Source organism: Rana temporaria, chromosome 5 (genome assembly GCF_905171775.1).
Source record: "Rana temporaria chromosome 5, aRanTem1.1, whole genome shotgun sequence".
Taxonomy (NCBI): Eukaryota; Metazoa; Chordata; class Amphibia; order Anura; family Ranidae; genus Rana; species Rana temporaria.
In genome coordinates, this window is record NC_053493.1 from 423,296,261 (window position 1) to 423,308,770 (window position 12,510).

The 12,510-nt window shown below is 44.4% G+C and overlaps 1 protein-coding gene across 1 annotated transcript in view; it reads right to left on the bottom strand.

Annotated features, from left to right (window-relative positions):
* Positions 1–258: 258 nt before the first annotated feature.
* Positions 259–12,510, bottom strand: part of LOC120941708 — a 33,909-nt gene continuing 21,657 nt past the window's right edge. The window contains exon 2 of the mRNA XM_040355297.1: positions 259–2,001. Coding sequence (XP_040211231.1) covers positions 374–2,001 — 1,628 coding nt within the window. The 3' untranslated portion in view covers positions 259–373. The remainder of the gene's footprint in view (positions 2,002–12,510) is intronic.

Below are 12,510 nucleotides of genomic sequence, written 5' to 3' on the forward strand. Positions count from 1 at the left end.
GGTTGTAAATCGGCATTAGTATGCAATTTGCATACTCTACGCTGACCACTACGGGAACGCCACCTAGCGGCCTGTGTAAGAATGCAGCCTAAGTAAGATATGACGGCATAAGGAGCCTTATGCCAGTCATATCTTAGGCTGCAGTCGGCGTATCGAGGTTCCTGAATCAGGAGCATTCGATACGCCGGCGCAAGTAAGCAATTGCGCTGCGTAACTATGGTTACGCAGACGCAATTTCTTTCTGAATCTACCCCCGTGAGTATATACCAAAACCAGCATTTTAGCTGGAAAATGAGGGGGTCGTCTTATACGCCGGCAAATACGGTAGCTGAAGGCATAAACATATTTTTCCCACCAGTCTTCTATCTGTTCTCTACTCCAGATTGGCAATTGTGTCAAAGCTGGCAACTTCTCCTTGAGAGTGAATAGTACTCTTAATATTACATTTTTTTATGGTTTCTTCCAGCATGTTAATTCTCTCGAGGAATCCACTCTTTCCTTCCCGCTTCTCTTTTTGGATGAGCAGCTTCATGTAATCCACAACAGACATTGGAATTGGCTTTAAGGCGATCTCCTGGAGACGTTTTAGGATCTTGGCCACCTTCTTAATAAGTTTCAGGACCTCATCCTCTGTCGTCTTAATGTCATCCTTCAATTTTTTGAAAACCATTTCTGGGGTCATCTCCATCTTCTCCTCTTTTTCATATATTTCTTTTACTTCGTCATAACTTTTAATTTTTTTGTCAACAAGAGTTTGCCAGTAAGACGTTTCAGAAAAATGCGCGCTAGACTTATGTCCACACACGCGACACGTTCCCTTGACGTTAAAAACTTCACAAAAATAAACCAGGGAGTCGAAATACACCAGGCAGTCTCGGTGACACGTGGAGCTGCACTCCCGGCAGTTGGTTGAGTATTCGGTCTCAGAGTCTATCTTTGTTTTCACAGTTTCTGTCACCTCAAATTTAAAATGCTCGTTCCTTTCAATGGCCGTCTTGTGTTCTTCCAGATTTCTCTCTGTTTCTTTCAGTTCATGCTGTTTAAACATTGCCTCCTTGATTTTTTGGACAAGCCCATCCAAAACGACCTCCAAATCAAGTCTATCTGACAGAACTTTCTTCGTTAAACTTAAATCTTTACTGGCTAATCCAGGCAAAAAGTGTAAAAGAAATTTCTCAATGCTTTTCATCCCCGTCTTCCATTGTATTTCATGAGCCATGCAGGCATCGTCGTCCTCTTCATCGGAGCGGTTATTAGCGTACAGCATGCTGTTATTGACCTTGAAGTACACAGGTTTTCCATCTTTAGATTTGGCACATGGAACCTCAGCCTCCATAATTGCAGAGAGAACTTTCGGTTCCTGGGCCTCGGCGAAGGTTGTGAAGAAGACTATATTATCCTTGATATCATTCCCAAAAATAGACAAAACGTTGTCAAAGATGTATGACTGGGTTGGAGTTAACCGAGCCGAAGATGACTGAACCACGAAACAAATCGCATCAATTTCAGTGAATTTGCATTTATAAAAAAATTCTCGTATCTTCTTCATGATTTTCTCATCATGATCTATCCCTCTGGTGTCTCCGAACCCCGGAGTGTCAATGATGGTTATGGTGTACGGGATTCGGAAGCCATCTTCTTGGTGGATCTGGTAGATGGTGACACTCGATGTTTGGCTGTGGGCTTGACTCTTCTCACTAATCTCCTCAATAAGCTGGATCCGGAGTTCATCCTTCCACTCCACACCAAAGATGTAGTTGACCATAGTGTTTATCAGGGTTGTTTTACCAGATCCGGTTTCACCAACCATCATGATCACTTTGTTTTTCTCATCAGCCTTTGCTGTTCCATATTCCCATATCTTCTGATTCTTCACACGCTCCATATCCATCTTGTAAATGGTCAAAAATCCAGCCTTGTATTTGCTGCTCAGGTACTTGTTTAGTTTCAGTTGTAGAGACCTTTTACAATCTTCTACCATAGAAAGAGCGCCTTGTATACCTACAAAATCAACAAACAAATAATTATTGGCATCTTTATATAACCACTTAAGCCCCGGACCAATATGCTGCCTAAAGACCCAAGGTGTTTTTACAGTTCGGGACTGCGTCGCTTTAACAGACAATTGCGCGGTCGTGCGACGTGGCTCCCAAACAAAATTGGCGTCCTTTTTTCCCCACAAATAGAGCTTTCTTTTGGTGGTATTTGATCACATCTGCGGTTTTTAGTTTTTGCGCTATAAACAAAAATAGAGCGACAATTTTGAAAAAAATGCAATATTTTTTACTTTTTGCTATAGTAAATATCCACCAAAAACATATATACATTTTTTTCCCCCTCAGTTTAGACCTATTTTTGGTAAAAAAAAATCGCAATAATCGTTTATCGGTTGGTTTGCGCAAAATTTATAGCGTTTACAAAATAGGGGATAGTTTTATTGCATTTTTTTTTTTTTTACTACTAATGGCGGCGATCAGCGTTTTTTTTTTCGTGACTGCGACATTATGGCGGACACTTCGGACAATTTTGACACATTTTTGGGACCATTGTCATTTTCACAGCAAAAAAGGCATTTAAATTGCATTGTTTATTGTGAAAATAACAGTTGCAGTTTGGGAGTAAAACACAGGGGGCGCTGTAACATTTAGGGTACATCTAGTGTGTGTTTACAACTGTAGGGGGGTGTGGCTGTAGGACCGCCGCATGTACCGGGGGGGGTCCCGATCGGACCCCCGACCCACGTCAAGCAGAGGACGTATATATACGTTGATGTGCCTGCCTGTGCCATTCTGCTGACGTATATGTACATGAGGCGGTCCTTAAGTGGTTAATCACAATAGGAACTCACCCAATATTGAAAACTTTCCAAGGGTACAACCAGACAGTTTTTTTGTGAGGTGGGGTCAAATGAACCAAAACATCCTCTACCTAATTAGTGAGAAACTGTGTTGCCATGGCTATTAGGGAAGGGCCGAACACCCCCGGTTCGGTTTGCATCTAGAACATGCGAATGGACCGAAAGTTCACGTGAACATTCGAACACCGTTAAAGTCTATGGGACTCGAACCAAAAGTGCTAAGTTTAAAGGCTAATATCCAAGTTATTGCCATAGAAAGTGTTTGGGGACCCGGGTCCTGCCCCAGGGGACATGTATCAATGTAAAAAAAGTTTTAAAAACAGCCGTTTTTTCGGGAGCAGTGATTTTAACCACTTCCATACAGGTCACTTATACACCCTCCCGCTCAGACCAATTTTTAGCTTTCAGCGCTGTTGCACTTTGAATGACAATTGCGCGGTCATGCTACACTGTACCCAAACTAAATTTGTATTATTTTGTTCCCACAAATAGAGCTTTCTTTTAGTGGTATTTGATCACCTCTGGGATTTTTATTTTCTGCAAAAGTAAGTAAATATAATTGCGCGACAGTAATTTCACGTCTTATAGATTGGGTTAAAAATAACACAGAAAAAAGATGGGTACATCTAGAAATCACGATGAGTAAATTAGCATTAGGGAAATTTATTTGGGTTCCGGCACAGTATAGGGGAAATAATGCAGAAATTCACTATATCACGAGATATGCTTTAAAACTCTGTGACCAAACGCATAAAAAAAATAAATGGCATTATAATTCTCCCTTAATTCCTTTAACGGACACAAGATATTTCCCACCGGGGGAAAAAAATAGGTTTGGAAAATGGATATTACAAGAAAATATAAAATTAAAAGATGTCATGAAGTATAATAGGCTATTAACAATGCAGGAATTAAAAAATAAAAAGGAAATGATACATATTAACGAATGGCGGTACACACAACTAAAACATTTTTTCGACAGTCTTCCCCAACCGATTAGAGCAGGGACAAATCTTCTCCCCCTCGAAAAATTATGTGAAGGAAAAATTGAGAAGGGCATAATTTCTAAAATATATCAGATATTTAAACGATACAAGAACACAGAATACTCTACCATTTATTGAGAGATGGGAAGAGGAACTGGGCTCTCGGTTAAACGAGCTTGAGATTAACCAAATAATAACTAGGGTCCATGAAACCTCAATAAATAATGACACTAGAGAACTAAACTACAAGTGTTTGGTTAGATGGTATCTTACGCCGGATAAATTATATAAATTCTCAGGCTCTGCTTCACAACAATGCTGGAGGGATTGTGGTGAAGTGGGCACTATGGCCCATGTTTGGTGGACATGCCCCAAAATAAAAACATACTGGAGGGAGATCAGAAAAAAAATCCAAGAAATTACAAATAACGTACTCCCGGACGATCCCTGGGTATGTGTTTTGCATGGATCCCGAACTCCAACAAAACAATATCTGAAGACTCTGATCCCGGAACTTTTGAATGCAGCAAAACATCAAATAGCGCAGAACTGGCGGAAAAAAGAGAGTCCTTCATTGAGAGGGTGGTGTAGCAGGGTAGAAAAAATTTATAATTTAGAATCTTTAAGATTCACAGACGAAGAGAAATGGGAAGAGTGCATGGAAAGGTGGGATAAATGGAAAAGGTTTACACACACAATGAGTTTTTTTGACGCCATGGGTATTAATATTAATGATGCATGATGCATGGAAGAGAGGCTGGAGCTTTTGTAGTATACGGATTGGATAGGCTTGCACGGGGGACGACTGGTGGGGGAGAGGTCGAGCGGGCAGAGGTGAGCCCGAGCGGTCTCTCTCATGTAGTCCGGTGAGAGCTAGGGCGCAACAGATATGACGAAGAGAGGGGAGGGATTGCGCAATAATGGCATCTAAAAGGTACTGAAATTAGGGAAAAAGAAAAAGAAACTGGCAGGAGAGGTTTGGGTAGGAGGAGGAAGGGGAGTTGATGAAAGGGTATTTTTTCAACTCAGATTTGGAGTGTTTTGTTGTCCTTATGAAAATTAACATGAAAGATGAAAAGAAAGAAAAATATCTTAAATAGATAAAAAAAAAAAAAAAAAGGAAAAGAAATTATAAATTTAACTAAAACTATCGTGATCCACTTATGATGCGATACCATAGAGGAGATGATATCGGCAAGTGAAGTATGGGCCAGGAGCGTGGTCCTCTCCCCGCCCAATAGATCCTTTTTATCTTTGGTGGAGTCTGAAGTGGAAAAAAAAATGAAATTGCGCGGTCATGCTACACTGTACCCAAACTAAATTTTTATTATTTTGTTCCCACAAATAGAGCTTTCTTTTAGTGGTATTTGATCACCTCTGGGATTTTTATTTTCTGCAAAAAAAATAAAAAAATGACCAAAATTTTGGAAAAAAACTTTTTTTTGTTTCTGTTATAAAACATTGTAAATAAGAACGTTTTCTACTTTACTGATGGGCACTGATGGTACTGCACTCACGGGCACTGATAAGGTGGCACTGATGGGCACCGATGAGGTGGCACTGATGTGGTGACATTGATGGGCACTGATGATGGGAACTAATATGCGGCACTGATAGGCGGCACGGATGGGCATGGATAGGCGGCAAGGATAGACGGCATGGATGGGCACGGATATGCGACACGGATGGCCATGGATAGGCGGCATGGATGGGCACGGATAGGCGGCATGGATGGGCACGGATAGGCGACACGGATGGGCACGGATAGGCGGCATGGATATTTAAACCAATTTCCCGACGTCAATCTGCAATGGACGGGCGGCAAGTGGTTAATAATGCTTAAAGTGAAAAAATAAAAGTGAAATATTCCTTTAAATATCGTACCTGGGGGGTGTATAGTATGCCTGTGAAGTGGCATGTGTTTCCTGTGTTTAGAACTGTCCCTGCACAAAATGACATTTCCAAAGGAATAAAAGTAATTTAAAACTGCCTGCGGCTTTAATGTAATGTCGGGTCCCTGCAATATGGATGAAAATCATTGAGAAAAATGGCATGGGTACCCCCCAGCCCATTACCAGGCCTTTTGGGTCTTGTATGGATATTAAGGGGAACCCCGCACCCAAATTAAAAAAATAAAAGGCGTGGGGCCCCCAGGCCCTATATACTCTGAACAGCAGTATACAGGCGGTCCAAACAAGGCAGGGGCTGTAGGTTTGTTCTTAAGTTGAATCTGTTTGTAATTTGGAACAGGTACATTTTGTAAGTGTAGCTCCAGCCAAAAAATCTATTTTAAGCTTTTTGGTCATCATCACCCCTGTAACATTTGTTTTGCTGTCTGTGCCCGTTTCTGGCCCAATGACAATTGGATTTTGAACATTTTTTTTTTTTTTTAGGGAAACAAGGATTGGTGATAAAGCATCAGTGGAGACACCTTTTCCTATATTAACTCTTACAGGAGAGAATTTCCCTTCCCTGGGGTAGATTTCCTCTCACTTCCTGTTGTCTCCCTCCCTTTGTAAGTAGGAGTCGTTTGTAAAACGGCTGTTTGAAAGTAGGGGACCGCCTGTGTATATATATATATATATATATATATATATATATATATATATGTAACGGCTACCCATGTAGTGAGAGGGTCTCAGCCGTTGGAGAAGTCCTTTTCCCTGGCAAGCTGCGATATGCAGGTACCGCCGGTATATCCCATCGAACGCCCTTCCAAGAAACGAGACGGGCTACGTTTGCCGAGTCAAGCAGACTGACTTTTAATGCCACATTTTACCTCCTTATATCTGGTTACAAACTGTACAGAAACAAATGACACTCCCCCCCCCACCCAGGGGGGGCTTCAATACACATACTTTGAAATAATGACATTCCCTTGAGCCAATTAGTCGCTAGACGTTTTGGCTCCTAAACTTAGCTTGATCAGACAATAGAATTCAATTAACCTTTAAAACAATTATCACTCACACATAATCCCCATCAGCATACACCTCACAGGAGGCTGTTACCTACACAAAAGAGAGTTCATTAGCTATGCAAAGGGAACATTAGCATTCAGCAGTGAAAGAGACCCTTGTCCAATTAACCCTTTGAGCTCAGAATACAATGTGGTACATCCAATTGTGACAAGCCATGCAGTTCCTTGTAGTCCTCCCTGCATGAAGATTATAGATGTCCAGGCAGAATACATAGGTCTGTTACACTACTCCCCTTTTGTGGAACACTCCGGCAGACCCGGATTGATCCTTTTCGGGTCAACTTGGGGATGTCCGGTTTGCTGTTAAGGTAAAAGTTCCGTTTGCCTGGACAGTCCGTCGGCCTTCCCGTTGACTTACCAGGTCGGTAGCTGATGGTGAAGGTGAATAATAGAATTCAGTTCTGGAACAGTCACTTGCTTTGCTCTCTCAATGGCTCCCAAAACCTGTTGCTGATGCTCTTGGGACAGATACGGCACCACCTGGATGCAAATCCCATTTAATCTTTTGACAATTTCCGCCTGTTTGTGCATTTCAATGTTCAAGCCACGGGACATCTCATAATACATGACATAGTGTCGTTACATCTCTGATTTCTCACTGGCCAACTTGTCACATTCCCATTTTAGACTGTGATATTGTGCTGGATCTACAGTACATGTCGGGGAAGGTAGTCTTACCCGGTTCTCAGCAGCAAGCGGGTTGATTCCAGCAACACGGGTGGTCACGGGACAAGCAGCAGCAGGTGTAGGTAAATAAGCCGAAGTCAGAGGGCCAATGTCGTTGCCCAGCACCACCTCGGCAGGTAGGTTTTCCATGATACCAACTGTGGTCTTTCCTGACCCGGCTCCCCAGTCTAAGTGCACCCGGGCGGTGGGTACGCGAAATACAGCACCCCCTGCGACCCGGACGGCAACTGTGCGAGTGGACACATTCTCTGGCTTTACCAGATGTTTTTGAATCAGAGTGATAGTAGTCCCGGAATCTCTTAGGCCTTGTGCTACTTGTCCATTCACTCGTACCTCCTGACGGTGATGCTGACGGTTATCCGGAGAGGCAGCTTGTATTGGGTCTGCCTCATACCAAATTCCCAGACATTCCTCAGGGCCCCCCTCGGTCTCCAGGCAGTGGGCCGCAGAGGGACGTGATGGAGTGACCTCTGTGTTGGGTGTTGTGCGTCTCCAGTTGTTATTTGTAGCTCTCAAAGGGCAATAACGAGCAATATGTCCCGTGTCGCTGCAGTGATGGCACGTCACCCTAGGCGAATCCCGGGGGTAGTTGCTAGGCCCCTGAGGACGTGGTGGGACTGGAGCCCGAAACTCTGGGCGTGGGGTGACGGTTGGAGTACACGGTTCTACCTTCTGAGCCAGCCGCATAGTACCCTGGCTTACTTTCCTTGTCTCCGCGTACTCATCTGCTAGCCGAGCCGCCTTGTTTAAGTTAGCGGGACGGCGATCTCGTACCCAGTCTTGTATGTCTGCCGCCAGGTCTTGGAAGAAATGTTCCATTAGGAACAGCTGCAATACTTCCTCCCCGGTGTTGGCCTTGCACCCTTGGACCCAAAGGGATGCCACCCTTTGTAACTGGTTGGCCCATTCCATGTGGGAGTCCACAGCCATCTTCTTGGACTCCCGGAAACGCCAGCGGTAGGCTTCTGGCGTTACGGCATATCGGGTTAGCAGCGCCTTTTTAACTTGCTGATATTGTAAAATATCCTCTGGAGCGAGAGCCCGAAAGGCTTCATTGGCTTTGCCCGACAATTTCCCAGACAAAATAGTGACCCATTGGTCTGGTGGTACCTGGTGTAGTGAGCACTGCCTCTCAAAATCCGCCAAATATCCATCGATTTCCTCCTCACTTTCTACAAAAGCTTTAAATGCAGTGAACGGTATTTTCTTTCCTGTAGCCGCGGGTGGGGGAGTAGGAACTGCATGTGTAATGGGCTGTCTCGCTCTTACCAGTTCCAGTTCTTGTCCCCTCTTCGTTTGTATCTCCTCCCTTGCTTCCCGGAACAGCTGGTTGATTAGTTCCACGGACGTTTCTGGATACAAGGATAATCTCCGCTGTACAATCCCAGTAATTACATCTTCCTCGCTGACCGGTGCAAGGGGCTCCGTTCCTTCCATGGATCCATCCATTTCGTCCATCTCCAGCAGTTCAGCTATCAGCTTCCTCCGTGGTCAGTTGCTGGCGCTCCTACCACGACTCTCTAATAAATCTTTTAGTGTGGATCTTTTCAGTCTGGCGTACTGCGACTCCATTCAGCACTTGCTCTTTGGATAAAAGGACCATCCCGCTGCTGCCAACCAATGTAACGGCTACCCATGTAGTGAGAGGGTCTCAGCCGTTGGAGAAGTCCTCTTCCCTGACAAGCTGCGATATGCAGGTACCCCCGGTATATCCCATCGAACGCCCTTCCAAGAAACGAGACGGGCTACGTTTGCCGAGTCAAGCAGACTGACTTTTAATGCCACATTTTACCTCCTTATATCTGGTTACAAACTGAACAGAAACAAATGACACCCCCCCCCCACCCAGGGGGGCTTCAATACACATACTTTGAAATAATGACATTCCCTTGAGCCAATTAGTCGCTAGACGTTTTGGCTCCTAAACTTAGCTTGATCAGACAATAGAATTCAATTAACCTTTAAAACAATTATCACTCACACATAATCCCCATCAGCATACACCTCACAGGAGGCTGTTACCTACACAAAAGAGAGTTCATTAGCTATGCAAAGGGAACATTAGCATTCAGCGGTGAAAGAGACCCTTGTCCAATTAACCCTTTGAGCTCAGAATACAATGTGGTACATCCAATTGTGACAAGCCATGCAGTTTCTTGTAGTCCTCCCTGCATGAAGATTATAGATGTCCAGGCAGAATACATAGGTCTGTTACAATATATATATATACACTATACAGCCTGCACTATGTACTCTGCAGAAATTGGGCCTTAGGTGTTGGTGGTACCAGAACACTGTAAGCCCTCACAGTTACTCTTGGTGGGCACTGGAACAGGCCCTGCTGTGAAATAGTAGATTAAAAATTCTAATTACACGCCCCTGTTAAACAGGGGCAGAAAAATTGGGTCTTAGGCACTGGTGCCACAACACTGCAACCTCTCACAGATACTCTATCAGTGGCGGCTGGTGCTCAAAATTTTTGGGGGGGCGCAAATGAAAAAAAAAAAGAAAAAAAAAAAGCATCACTGTGCCCATCAAATGCAGCCACTGTGCCATGCCATCAAATGCAGTCACTGTGCCATTCCATCAAACGCAGCCACTGTGCCATCAATTCGCACCACTGTGCCATGCCATCAAACGCAGCCACTGTGCCATCAATTGTCACCACTGTTCCATGCCATCAAATTCAGTCACTATGCCATGCCATTAAACGCAGCCACTGTGCCATCAATTCGCACCACTGTGCCATGCCATCAAACGCAGCCACTGTGCCCATCAATTGTCGCCACTGTACCAATTGTCACCACTGTGCCCTTTAATTGTCGACACTGTGCCCATTGTCGCAACTGTGCCCATTGATGTCACTGTGCCCTTTAATTGCCGCCACTGTGCCCATTGTCCCCACTGTGCCAATTGTCCCCACTGTGCTAATTGTCCCCACTGTGCCAATTGTCCCCACTGTGCCCATTTTCGCCGCTGTGCCCTGTAAAATGCCCCGCCCGGCACTTACCTTTCTGGAAGTCAGCCATCCTCCTAGTCCTTCCACGTCCCTCGATGTCTTCTCCCGCCATCGATGACGCTTCAGCCAATCAGGTTACCGATAACCAGAACCGGTGAACCTGATTGGCTGAGACGCCTGTCAGTCTCATCCAAGGAACGCACCTCCTGTACGTTCCCTGGATAAGCATCCGGAAGGCTGAGGGCTGTACTCAGAAAGCCTATCAGAGCCGCTGGCTCTGATAGGCACTTCCGCACAGCCTCAAGTTCCGGCCATCTGAATAGACCAGCGGCCGGCAACAATAACATAGATTCATGCAATGCATTAATGTATGTTATTTCAGTGGCGGTGCGAGAGCCAGAGGGGGCGGCGCTCCAGCGCCCTCTATAGACGCACCGCCACTGTACTCTATTTGAGTGCAAGAACGAGCCCTGCTGCAAAATATTACAGCAAAAATTGTAATTACACGGCCCTGTTAAACAGGGGCAGAAAAATTGGGCTTTAGGCACTGGTGCTGGTGCCACAACACTGCAAGATACTGTAGATGAGCGCAGAAATGAGCCCTGCTGCAAAATATTACAGCAAACATTTGAATTACACGCTCTGTTAAACAGGGGAAGAAAAATTGGGCTTTAGGCACTGGTGCTGGTGCCCAGAACCAAAAATATTCTTAGAAGCTATCAACATGAACATTGAGGAGGAATAGGATAGTCACTCTGCATTACAGGATATTCACTCAGCATCAGCATAGGCAGTCTTAAAGGGATCTCATTCATAATAAAAATAATCGGTTACATCAGCATCAGGTGCTTGGTAGTTACATAGTTATAGTTACATAGTTAATCAGGTTGAAAAAAGACACAAGTCCATCCAGTTCAACCACAAAAAAATAAAATAATAATAATATCATACAATCCCATATACCCAATTCTATACCCACAGTTTATCCAGAGGAAGGCAAAAAACCCCAGCAGAGCATGTTCCAATTTGCTACAGCAGAGGAAAAAATTCCTTCCTGATCCCCCGAGAGGCAATAGGCTATTCCCCGGATCAACTATACCTACAAATCTTAGTACCCAGTTATATTATGTACATTTAGGAAAGAATCCATGCCCTTCTAAAAGCAATCTACTGAGCTGGCCAGAACCACCTCTGCAGGGAGTCTGTTCCACATTTTCACAGCTCTTACTGTGAAGGAACCTTTACGTATTTCGAGGTGAAATCTCTTTTCTCTAGACATAAAGAGAGCCCCCTTGTCCTTTGTCCTTTGTGTTGACTATAAAGTGAAAAACTCAAAACCAAGTTCACTATAAGGACCCCTTATATATTTGTACATGTTGATCATATCTCCCCTTAATCTCCTCTTCTCAAGAGTGAAATAAATTCAGTTGCTCTAATCTTTCCTCATAGTTGAGCTCCTCCATGCCTCTTATCAGTTTGGTTGCCCTTCTCTGCACTTTCTCCAGTTCCCCAATATCCTTTTTGAGAACTGGGGCCCAAAAGTGAACTGCATATTCCAGATGAGGTCTTACTAATGATTTGTAGCTGGTGATCAAAGACTGATTCATTTTTATGAAGGTGAGCCGATCACCCGAGTCGGTGGACAGGCACCCTCTGTAATCGGTTACAAAGCTTCCAACAGCACTGAAAATGCGTTCCAAAAGAAGGTTGGATGCAGGACAGGCCAGTAGCTCAATTGCATACTGTGCAAGCTCTGGCCAGTGATCCATCCTCAAGACCCAGTAAGCCAGTGGATTTTCAGTCGGAAAGGTCTCCAAATCTGATCTTGCCCCTAGGTATTCCTGCACCATGTAAATCAGACGCTGGCAATGGTTGCTGGAACCGATCAGACCTTGGGGCTGCGGACTAAAAAATTGTCTGACGGCCACCTTCTCCACCGCTCCTAACCTCCCAGGCTCTGGAAACGCATTGCACAAACCTTTCTGCAAGGCCTTCCGAAGATGTTTCATCCTCTGCTCCTTCTGCGAATGCTGGATAAGTT